At 44.6% G+C, this 11,841-nt stretch overlaps 1 protein-coding gene across 1 annotated transcript; it reads right to left on the bottom strand.

Annotated features, from left to right (window-relative positions):
- Positions 1 to 8,187: 8,187 nt before the first annotated feature.
- On the bottom strand, positions 8,188 to 11,492 carry LOC133208148 (interleukin-8-like). Its single transcript, XM_061345815.1, is given in 5 exon segments — positions 8,188 to 9,025; positions 9,606 to 9,689; positions 10,431 to 10,566; positions 11,326 to 11,395; positions 11,397 to 11,492. Coding segments are annotated over 5 exon segments (402 nt in total). The 5' UTR covers positions 11,478 to 11,492; the 3' UTR covers positions 8,188 to 8,994.
- Between the last annotated feature and the right edge of the window lie 349 nt (positions 11,493 to 11,841).

The following is an 11,841-nucleotide window of genomic DNA, read 5'->3' as shown; positions in this document are numbered from 1 at the left end:
AACTGTCATGGATTAAGCCCAGCCAGCAACCCAGAACCATGCAGCTGCTTGCTCACTCCCACCCCTTTTCTCCCCCTTCTCCCGGAAGGATGGGGACGGGAGTCAAAAGAATGTAACTCCCACGGGTTGAGATAAGACCAGTCCAGTAACTAAGGTATAACACAAATCACTGCTGCTACCAATAATAATGATAATGGTAAGAGAAATAACAAGGGAAGAGAATACAACCACTCACCACCCGCTGACCGATACCCAGCTCGACCAAGCAGCAATGTACCCCTTCCGGGTAACTGCCTCCAGTTTATGTAATGGGCATGATGTGCTGTGGTATGGAATACCTCTTAGGCTAGTTTGGGTCAGGTGTCCTGTGTCTGCTTCCTCCCGGCTTCTTGTGCCCCTCCTCCCTGGCAGAGCATGAGACTCAAAGTCCTTGGTCAGAGTAAACGTTACTGAGCACCAACTAAAAACATCGGTGTTATCAGCATTGTTCCCAGGCTGAAAGTCAAAAACACAGCACTGCACCAGCTACTAGGAAGGAGAAAAATAACTGCTACTGCTGAACCCAGGACAATCACATTTTACTTCACAGCAAGGCCACTCAGTGGCAAGTGAATGCACAGGGATGAATTTGTCCTAGTTGGAGAAGCATGAGACAAACAGCTTTGAAAAGCTGTATCAGCATGGAAGAAGGACACATCATTGTCTGTGATTTTATGAGCCCTGCACAGAATACTTTCCAAATCCGACAAACACCTGTCTTTCAGGTTTTGACCATGCCTCTTCTACCCAAAAGTTGGAATTTCCAGTTCACAAGAGGTACAGCTTTACTTGAAGTTAGCTTGGTTTTTCTTAAGGCTCTCCTGATTATTTGTTGTGAAATCTCCCACAGGAGACAAGAATGATTACGTAGTGTCTTTCCAGATGTCAGGCAAGGCAGAAGAAAGCAATGCAATGTAAGATCCTCCTGCTAGAGCTGATAGTTTGAAACCCACGGGACAGAAGGGCCACTGGGGAGTTTTTCACTGAATGGGGCGTTTGTCACCGCTGTTGTATCATTTGATCATCTGTGAGCAAGGCAGAAAGAACTGCAGACAGGTAGGAAATGAGTATTTGATCCCTACTCTTTGACAGACTGAATACGATGAGAGGCAAGCACTTCGGAGAGCAATAAAAAGCTCCGCTGTTCTGAGACCTTCCCCTTCTGCTTACTTTAGAGTTTCTGTAACTTCCTGTAGGGTGACAAAAATGAGCATTACTCACGTGCCCCAACACATCTTATGGACCTGTAGCCACGGAGACTGCACTGGCAATGCAGTTAGTTCACTCCCAGCTACAAGAGGAGAAAAGTCAGCTCCCAACGGGAAGCTTAACCCCAGGATGGGTGTGCGGAACCCAGGTAAGCCCCCTGCAGTCTACAAGAGCCTGTATTCTGCTTTAACTTCAAGTGGGCTGTGCTTAAAGGGAAACAAGTTTGGCTGGGTGGAAAGAAGCAACAGCATCTGCTGCAGTACGAAACCAGTACATTTTATGACAACACATTTGTCTCCAGGTGAATTTGCCTCATCCTTATAACCTAGCCTTGCTTTTCTGTGATAGGAATCATAGGAAAGCAAATTAACATGAACAAGGATTGTCCTTGCTCCTTATTTCTTCCTTTGTAACTGGATGTTAAGTGTTCAAGTTGTGGTCATAGAGAAAAATCTCTCTGAACTTTGAAAACTTCTGGCTGTACAAAATAGCTTTTCCCTCTGTAATGCCAGAATTTTGAAGTCCACAAGGCTGTTGTGGATAAAGAAAGCGTTACATCACTCAGAAATGCAGAAAATATTATATTGGGTTTAGCAATACCATCTTCCAACTGCTGCTCTTCAAGGGAAAAACATCTTGCTGTACTAAAAAGCTTTCCAGGAAAAAATAATGTATTTTCTCTGGCTTATCCATCAGATTAATGTAGAAATTTAGAGTAGTAAAGGGCTAAAAAGCTGTCCTGTCTCTGAGAAAAACAGCAAATCCAATTATGCAAGTTTGCAGACATTAAAGACAAAATAAATCAGGGATGAATGTAAGCTGGATAAAGGTACATTCCAAAAAACAAGGGAGAACGGGAGGGGTTACTTACAGAGAGGTAATTAAATAAACAATAGTCTACTAAGGGATGGACTGAACAATATGACAACTAAACCTAAAGCACACACCTGCTTAGATCAATGGCATAATATGACATCACAGAGTGATGCAAACAATCAAGATTCTGTTCCCAACTGGCTATTTCCCCAGGCCATAACATGAAGGTATTTAAATGACTGCTGTTACTGGTTCAGGCATAGGGAAATCAGGCCATAAGGAAAATCAGCGGCTTCCAAATGACTGTGGTACTGTTTGTCAGATACAAATATTCAGAGTTCCCTCCCCTGTGGAGACAGTGTTCTCACAGGAGAATGGATAATTGGTACATAAATCCTGAAGATACATCAAGGCCATGAGAGGCCCAAGGAAGCCTAAACAAGCAAGATAATAAGAATTAACCGAGTTAATGAGAACTGTGGACTGTTGGCAAGCTTTCGAGGTCAAGTTCTCACACCTGTGCTTAACCAATTACATGCTAGTCGCTAAGGGTCTTCAAGACATGTATCCAATCATAATATGCCAAATCACTGTAAGTGCCTGTAAGAAATGGTATATAAGGAGTTAAAGCTTTGTAATAAATTGGCAGTCACTGATCACATTGATCGTTCCTGCGTTGTCCATGACTCCCACGTCGACACTCCCCCACCCCCATTTCTAAGCGATGGAGAGTGGTTTAGTGTGTCCAGAAGGTCAAAGGAGGTGATCCAGCCCCTCTGCTCTTGTGAAACCTCACTTGGAGTGCTGTGTGCAATTGTGGTATTAGCGTAAGAAGGACTTGGAACTGTTGGAACAAGCCCAGAGGAGGCCACGAGAATGATCAGGGGACTGGAGCACCTCCTGTATGACGACAGGCTGAGAAAGTTGGGGCTGTTCAGCCTCGAGAAGAGAAGGCTGCGTGGAGGCCTCATAGAAGCCTTCCAGTATCTGAAAGGGCCTACAAGGATGCTTGAGAGGGATTCTTCATTAGGGACTGTAACAACAGGACAAGGGGTGATGGTTAAACTGAAACAGAGGAAGTTCAGGTTAGCCATAAAGAAGTTCTTTACTGTGGGGGTGGTGAGGCACTGGCACAGGCTGCCCAAAGAAGCGGTGAATGCTCCATCCCTGGCAGTGTTCAAGGCTAGCAGGACAGAGCCTTGGGCAACATGGTCTAATGTGAGGCATCCCTGCCCATGGCAGGGGTTGAAACTGGATGATCTTAAGGTCCTTTCCAACCAAAACCATTCTGTGATTTTACGATTGTATGATGCCCAAGATTGTTATACTGACACAGAACATAAGCTTCATAATCAGGAAAAAAATACAATGTTGTAAATATCTCATGTTTCAGACACTAAAAGGTATTTCTTTTCTGACAAAGTTCATATAGAACAGAATTACTCTTATGTTTACAGCTGCCTAAACCCCTTCGCCTGCCATCCAGTTCAGCTGAAACAATTTAAATCAATTTCCTTCACACTTCTAAAACATGTATAAAAGAGTGGCATAAAAACTGTTCAGGTTTTAATGGTGTAAGGAAGGATAACTTGCTTTTTTCTGTATCAGCAAATATTAAGTTTTACCTATATTCAGAATGATAAAAATAAATGTGAACTCATTTAGAAACAAACACAGCTATGTAGTTCAAATTCAAATGTCAAAGAAGGTTTTTTAAAAGAGGTGTTTCTTCCAAGACAGCTTATTTCATACTGGGAAGTGTCTAAGAGCAGGAACCCTGTGTTGTCAGGGGAAATTGCATTGATAAACATATTTCTGCAAGCCTTCCCTGTTACACAGACTGAGTTGTATCCTAATAAAAGTAATTTTAAATGCTCATCTGCTACCTTGCACTGGGTTTGTTTCTTATTCATCTTTTTGTGACTGTTTTGACTTTGAACACTTCCGGTGACACATTTTTCAGCCCTCTTCCTGGTCTCTCAAGAACTAAATAAAAATCAGTAGTCCAATACAAAGATTATTAAATAGTTATTAAACTAATTGAAGTCAGCAACACTAATCTAGGAACACAGGTAGGAACCCTGAGTAGAACCTGTTCTATAACTCCAGGATGATTTAGGATGCAGTGGAGTGGAAGTACCACAAGGTGGGGGGCAACCCCAAAGGCTTTTGACTGGAGCCTGTAAGGACAGGATAAGGGGGAATGTGTTCAAGCTCATAGAGGGGAGATTGCGGTGAGATATTAGAAGTTCTTCCCTGTGATCTTTAAGGTCCCTTCCAACAGAAACTATTCCATGATTCTATGATTTGAGAATCTCCGTCACTCTCCACTTCTCCTCCTTCCAGATCTCTGAAGATGCTTGGAGAAACCGATCCTGAAAGTCATCAGCTGATGATGCTGTCAGCAGACAGCAGATGAAACACTGGAGAGCACAAATGTGGATCTTTCTGGGACGTGCCTGTCAGTCCTGCCTCACATAACCAGGTGAGGCTTGTAGATGGAGGAGCGTGACTGGGACATGAGTACCAGTGGTGTCCAGGTGGGGCAGGGTTCACACACTTTCCAGACTAAAAGAGGCAGCTCAGCTGTCCACGTAGCAAGTTCAATGTAGAACAAACCTGAGTTCCTAAGTAGTGGCTTGTTTTTCCAGGCTGCTTTTGCTCGATACATACCACTGTTAGCAAGGTGTTAAAGCATATTTCCATTTCACTATTGTGAAATCTTTCAGAGGGACATGTAGTTACTGGCAGACACTTGCTTCCTCAGGCTGCTGTTGCTCTTTGCTTAGGAACTCCTCCAGTGTTCACATAAAAGTAAACAAAGGAGCTGTGTGTTGCTGTTGGGCTCCTACTGAGCTGCAGACTTATGTGTCCTAACACCGGCCTCTTGCAACGCTGTGTGAGAACGTTTGTAAAGCACTTCCCCTTCAGTGAGGGGTTATGTTCTAGAAAAGCATGTGTTGTCAACCTATGGAGGGAGCCCTTGGGAATGGGATGCTGCCTTTGAAGTAGAGAACTGGGGAGACCTGCAGTGTATCAAGGCTGTCTTAGGATGCTGTGATCCAGCTGTATTGTGAATCCAGTCTCCTGCTGGAGAAACTGCAGTCGTGGATGCTGTCCCTATGTGTAGTACTGACTTGAAAAGGGGAGGCAAGGCAAAGGTGAAATGGTTTTGAGTGTAAAGGGGAAGCAAGGTGAAAGTGATGACTACAATCATGAGAGATGTGCAAAGATCCCTGGTCTGTGGTAAGGATCTTGTTCCGTTGTTTGCTGGTGGAGCAGAGATGTGAATTTAGAGAGCAGCTGGAAAATCAGCCTGTTGATGCTACTAGAGTTACCTCAAGGCCTTTACGAAAGTTTAGTCTTCCTGTTCCCTTCCCTGTGACTATTGTAACGTGCTTTCTGTTTCTCCTTCTGCTTCAGCAAATGCCTCCGTCAACAGTAGGTGAGGATTCTCTGGCCTAGTGGGTGCAGGAGATCACACAAGATGAGCTGAACAGCCTCCTCTGGCCTTGAAAGCCTGTGGCTGTCCCATTTGTTTTTTCCTCTCTTTTCTTTCTCAAGACAAGGATCACTGTAACCCCAAAGCTTACGTGGCTGTTGATGGGATGACCAGAGGCACAGTCCTTGTGGCACAGCTGCATGGGAGCTGTCAGGAAAAGTCTTGCTGCTGATGGTGCTCTGCTGTGACCCTGTCTGCCCCCTCCCCAGTCCTGTGTGCGTGAAAATAGACAACAAAGCCAAAGCCTGTAAGTCTGCCTGCTGGGCAAGGTCTTGTTGACAAATCGTGGTGCTAAGAACTTCCTTGTGGGGCATCAATCACCGCCCAGGATGGTGTGGCTGGGAAAGGGATGAGCATTCCCTCTCGTTCCTGGTGTGGGCAGAGAGGAAGGGCATCGGAGCAGTCTAGAGCACAAGTGGCCTGTTGTCCAGCAGACTGAGTCTTCATAGAATCTTTGAGTGGTTTTGGTTTGGAAGGGACCTTCAAGATCATCCTGTTGCAAGCCCGCTGGATCTGCACTGCAACACTGGCAGCCAGTCACAGTCTGTCTGTGCCGGACAGACAGCCACTGGCCTCTGGCTGGCAGAGGGAGAAGTGAGGCTTCTGGCACCATCCCAGGGGCTTCTTTCTGGTGGCAGGAGCAACATTTCCTCCAGCCTGCTATGGGATGGAGTACCTGATAGGCAGTGAACGATGCTGGCCTTGCGTCCTCTATGGCTCACACCAGAAATGCTGCCCACTCATGTTTCTCTGTGTTTCCAGGTCACAGGTTATGACAGGTCTGCCACTGATGGAGCTGTGGAACTCAGTGGGTGAGGAGGTGTGTGTGTTGGCGTATGTGCTTTTCATTGCTGTTAGAGTTTACGATTATACAGGGGTTTTGTTGTTTAGGAACTTGCTGGTGTTTCTTGCTAGTGGTTTGTTCACCTTTGTTCTGTTTGTGTTCTGTCACCTTCCTTTAGGTGGTGTCCATCAACAGAACTCTGGTGGCATGAGGGCTTGCATAAAGGGCATAAAGGGCTTGCTAGCTGGCTTTACTGCTAGCGGAGTAGTTGTCAACCCTTGATAACTCTTTCTGCAGAGAAAAACGAAGGGAGAAACCGTTTTCTGCACTGTTACAATTATTTTGGCAAGATCTTGCAAGGAGCCCCCTTTACACCCGAGTGCGGAGTCTTGTGGTCCGTCGAAACATGCCAACTGTTACCATTTCACTTGAAACACATCCTTCACCTCATCTTGGTGAAAAGCGGGGTGTTAAAATCCATAAGGACAGGTACTGTGGCTTTAAAGCAAAACATCCTCCCTGGCCTCTCCTCCAAAGTTGAATGAAAAAACCTTCAAACCCTTAGGGTTCACTTGAACCTAGCAAATGCCCCTGAAACTGTGGTTGCACTTTGTTCACGATCTGTAATTCCCCACGAACTTAGCATCTGCTTTTCCTAGAGGTTACATTGCTTGTCCTTGTTTAATGGGCTCTACTTATGAAATTAATCATAGGGTTAGGGTTAGAGTTAGGGTTAGGGTTAGGGTTAGGGTTTTAAGATCAACTTTTAAGATCAACTCCAACCATTACCCCATGTCCTCGGTTCAGATGTGACATTATTTTTCTCCTTCTTACTATCTGTGCAGTGCTGTGATTTCAGCTTTAGTCTGAGAACACTGCTGGTAACACATCAATGTTTTAGGTGCTGCTAAGTAAAGCAGCAGCTTTTCAAGTCTCTCATGCTCTGCCAGTGAGGAGGAGCACAAGAAGCCGGGATGGAGCAGAGACAGCACACGTGACCTAAACTAGCCGAATGGGTATTCTATGCCACAGCACATCATGCCCAGCACATAGACTGGGGGAGTTACCCAGAAGGGACCTGATCACTGCTTGGGTAGGGCTGGTGACCAACTGCATTGTGCATCACAAGTGTTTATTTTTTATCCCTTCCCTTTTTAGTTTTATATTCTCTCCCCTTGTTATTTCCCTTATCATTATGATTATTATTAACAGCAGTAGGTTTGTATTATACTTTAGTTATTGGAGTCTTATTTTCTCAATCCTTGTGGTTTAAATTCTTTCGATTCTCCTCCGTGTCACTGGCTTTTGTTTGGCCACCGTTGCACTTTGAGCTGATGATTCCAGAGAACTGTTGAGCATGGATGTTTCCTACTATTACTGTCTTACTAACTGTGCTGGGACTCCACGCCAGGTATCAGAATAGGGTGCAGGGGCAAATGCTGGATATTTGGGGTACCAAAAGAAAGGTCACAAATTCCCATTTTGATAGTCAGTTTGTGGCTTTTTGATGCAGTAAAGAGTTACAGCTCTGGGGCTGATCATTACAACTCTGGCATCTGAAGGGACGATGTGCTTGCCTGCAAGGTACTTAAGTAAGGAGCCTTGCCCTGCAGCCCACCAGTCCCCAGGCACTGGGAGTTGCCTGCAGAGAGGAAAGGGAATGATTTACTTTCCCCTAAGAGTTTGTTACTGCCTTCAGTAATGTCAGGGTACCCTAACAGGGTGAGTTATTGTACTAGGTATGAAAAATTTCCATTTCAGTTCCAGAGATCAGGCTGAGGAGGTTAAAAAGCCATGAAGCAGACTGTTTCCAAATAAAGCTAATGAAAATGTGAAATAACAAACAGATAACAAACAGATTTTTTAATAGGAAATATTTAATAATACGTCATTAGGAATAGTGACGCTCTCACAAGCAAATTCTGTGTATACAGGGTGGAGGTTTTTCCATTTAGCAGAGTAAGGAGCTAATTTGGCATACAACCAAGTCCTTGTACAGAGCAATGAATCTGTGAATAGTTCTTAATAAATTAATAGTAGGAATGGAGAATCCAGCAGAAATTAAATAAATTATCATTTTCTCTCTTGCATCAATCCTACACAATAAATACATTTATAAATACCATGGAAATCACAATAAATAAATACCAGACTGACTGTCTTACAGATTCCATAGGATAGCTATTCCAAGTGAGAAATCCCAGCTCCCAGCACAAGGCTGGCTGTGGCTCAGGAACCTGCTGTTGACACAACATACTGGCGCGCTCCAGGGGAGCAGGAGGAAGTATCAGTTTGCTGGTTTTCAGCAAAATAGCATAAACGAACCGTGCTGTGAGTGCCGTGCACTTCCCCGGGTGCGTTTGGCTCAAGTGGTTGCCAAGGGTCCTTCATTTCCTTTACCAAACCACTTTTCCTATTCAAGCATCTTCAGTGTCAATGAGCTGGCAACACTGCCCATTCCAAAAGGCTTTCTTAAATAGATGCAGTGAAATCAATAAATCAATAAATAACCAAGTCCGCAGGAAGCAGAGTAACACTGATGGAGGAGGTGGCAGATGCACCCTGTTCAAAAGCTGCTTTTCCCAAATGCTCCTCTCAAGGGAGGAGTGGGGGCAGTTCCCAGATTTGTTTGTCCTGATGTTTCTCAGAGTGGAGAGTCAGAGTTGAGTTGAGCCCTAGGAAGAGGTGAGGGAAGAGAATAATTTAAAGGGAGGTTCAAGGATAGTTATCACCGCTTAGCATTAGCAAACAGCTGAGCGGTCTGTTTGCCACTCTATGGGCTGTCCTGAGGCACGGAAACAAGAAAGGTGACGTCTCAAAAGCGATTACTGAAATCCTAGTGTGTGCATATCTGGTGCCCAGCTAGGAAACTGCTGCTGCAGGAGTTTCTGCATTTTCTTGCATCAAGAAACTCATTAATTCAGAAATAGGATTTGTTAACATACAGTACTGTAGGAAAGGAAAAGATGCATTTTTTTAAAGCCTAATTTTTCAAACTGAGCCAAACATTTCTGAGTTCCTTTCCTTCCAGACCAAGTTGCAGGTACTCAAAGGTTTACTATTGATGCCTCCGCTTGAGCAAGGACCTTGCGGCAGTCAGACTCTAGACCAATTCTGAGACTAATTCTGTAATTAATCAGCAAGTTTCCTTGGGGTTTTATATCTCATGAAGAGAAAATGGGAAGTACCACTAAGAACTGCCTTTTGGGGAGGTTTAGCCCTCAGCTGCCCAAATGGAAAGGGAATGGGACTTACTTGGCCAAAATTGCCTTTATGATTATCTGCACCCAGGGAGCAGTGGGCTCCAAGCACACCTCTCTGCCATCCTTCAGAGTAGCTCTGCAAAAGAAAGATTAAAGAGAAGTCAGGAAACCACTGCATGGGTCAGTTTTACTCACATAGTGTAATATTGCATTTGTAGATGAGTGTAAATTGACCCCAGCTGCTTGTTAGGCTTGGCCGATTTGGCTTATGTGTTCCACAACAGAGGAAACTAAAACCAGCCAGGAGCTGTGTGACTCTGTGCCTGCTCTCAAAGCAGCCATGCATTCCCCACATCTTCTTCAATATATATGGGTACTTGGTTTGAATTGGTTTACGTGAGTGACTGAAACCTCCAGCGCTGAGGATGCTTCAGCAGTACAAGAATTTCAATCTTTCAGTCCCTCCTCCGTGCTATTTAAGACCAAATTAGTTTCATTTCTTTCCCTGTGTCTGCTTGTGGGAACTTGTTTTTTCCCTCTAAGACTGACCCAGACTGTTTCCCCAGGAGTATTTTTGCCTAATAAATAAATGTAGCATTTAAAGGGCACTGTTGTCTCGTGTATCAAGAACTGCCTGGTCCTTGAAATTAATGTTTTACCCCCAGAAATATTTAATATGTCCAATGACAGGTGAGTAATGATCAGTTTGGGAATACCTAAGGTCATAGAGACGATGCAGAACATGGTGTATTACTTGAAACTGCCTTTCTCAAAAGAATAACCAAATCTGACCCCATCATGTCATGGTTATGAAGTGTGAAAGCCCCAGAAGCAGGAGGAAGGTGAAGAAGAGGAAGGCTCTTGCAGAGCTACTTACATGACTTCAACATTCTTGCAGTGGGGACCGCTTTGTGTGAGCTTGACATCTTGAATGGACTTAGGGGGGATGAACTTGGAATGAGTGGCTATGCACTGGCAACGGAGCTCGGTTCCCATTCTGGCCAGGGTCCTACCTGTGAGCAGGAAAGGAAGGACATGGTTGGAGAGGTGCTCCTACCCATTGGTGGGTCAGGCATAAAGCTCAACTTCTCTGGTTTATCCACATTCGCAGTTAAAATACTGTATTTGTCCAAGCTGCCTAAATCAGTCCTTATGGAATAAAGATGAGTTGCTTGTTTCAAAAGAGCTGATGCCCAAGTACATTGAAAACTAAATGAACGCCTCCTTTTGAAGTAAACTACATGGGTTGTGTTTACTTGTACTGGCCACACTGTACGGTGAGTTGCATCATTTTAACATGTGGATTGACAAACTGGTGACTACACGGAAGACAGAGCCCTTGAGCTTTTCATTACTGCAGGCTTGCCCATGGTTGTATGTTCATATCTGTTCTCTGTTCCCAGCTGTATATTACTTGCTTGAGGCAGTATGATCATTAAGTAACAAATATGAGATCATAAGCTGTTCATTATGTGGGAAGGAAGTGAAACATTCAGACACATGAGAAGGAGATCCTGTCTCTCTCTGCTAACACTTCGAACGAAAAACAGAAGCAAGGCAAATTCAAGTTGCATCCTTAAGGTTTTTCCCACAAGATGTCAGTAACTCGTCTGCACAAGGGCTATGTGAAGCAAGCCTTCAGAATGCAAAGGAGTTGCTGCAAATCTCCTGAAAGAAACTTCCCCAAACCAATGCAAAGCTACCTCAGTGCAAGGAAAAGCATCTTGGAGATGCCTACACAGCGCTGCGGTCCTCAGGAGGGATTCACTCACCCTGAGAGATAGCCACGGAGATCAGGCAGAAAGCCAGGACAGCCACGAGTTTGCCGTTCATCGTTGGACAAGGAGCTGCTGCTGGATGGGTTCTGTGGAGCAGTGAGCTCTTCTGTCCCGAAGGATTGCTGATGCCTCTCAGGACGATCCATGTGGCTTATATAGGGCTTTGCACCCCTTGCCTCTGCTGGGCTAGCATGGGGATTGCGTGAGAGGAATTTCCCCGATGCAGAACAAATGAGTCACATGACTGTTGTGAAACGGCTTCCTAGATGACGAGGAATTATTCTGCCGAGAATGACAGAATGTGTTAATTTATCAAAATATGTAAAGAATAGCCATGCATTCCTATGTCTGGTGTTGGCTTTTGGAAATGCCGTGCTTTGCATACAGCTTTGTGATGGCCTCAGTTACATCTGTGTTACAACTTTTTGTCACAAGGGAATAACTTCCTTGTAGAGCTGCCAGCTCTAGACTTGAAACAGTGAACTTCTCATCTCCGTTTCTGCTGATAGC

Source organism: Neopsephotus bourkii, unplaced genomic scaffold (assembly GCF_033783945.1).
Source record: "Neopsephotus bourkii isolate Nb327-2 ecotype Australia unplaced genomic scaffold, CSIRO-AGI_Nbou_v1 NB_244, whole genome shotgun sequence".
NCBI lineage: Eukaryota > Metazoa > Chordata > Aves > Psittaciformes > Psittacidae > Neopsephotus > Neopsephotus bourkii.
The sequence above is the reverse complement of the archived record's forward strand: the minus strand, read 5'-3'. Positions and strand labels throughout refer to the sequence as shown.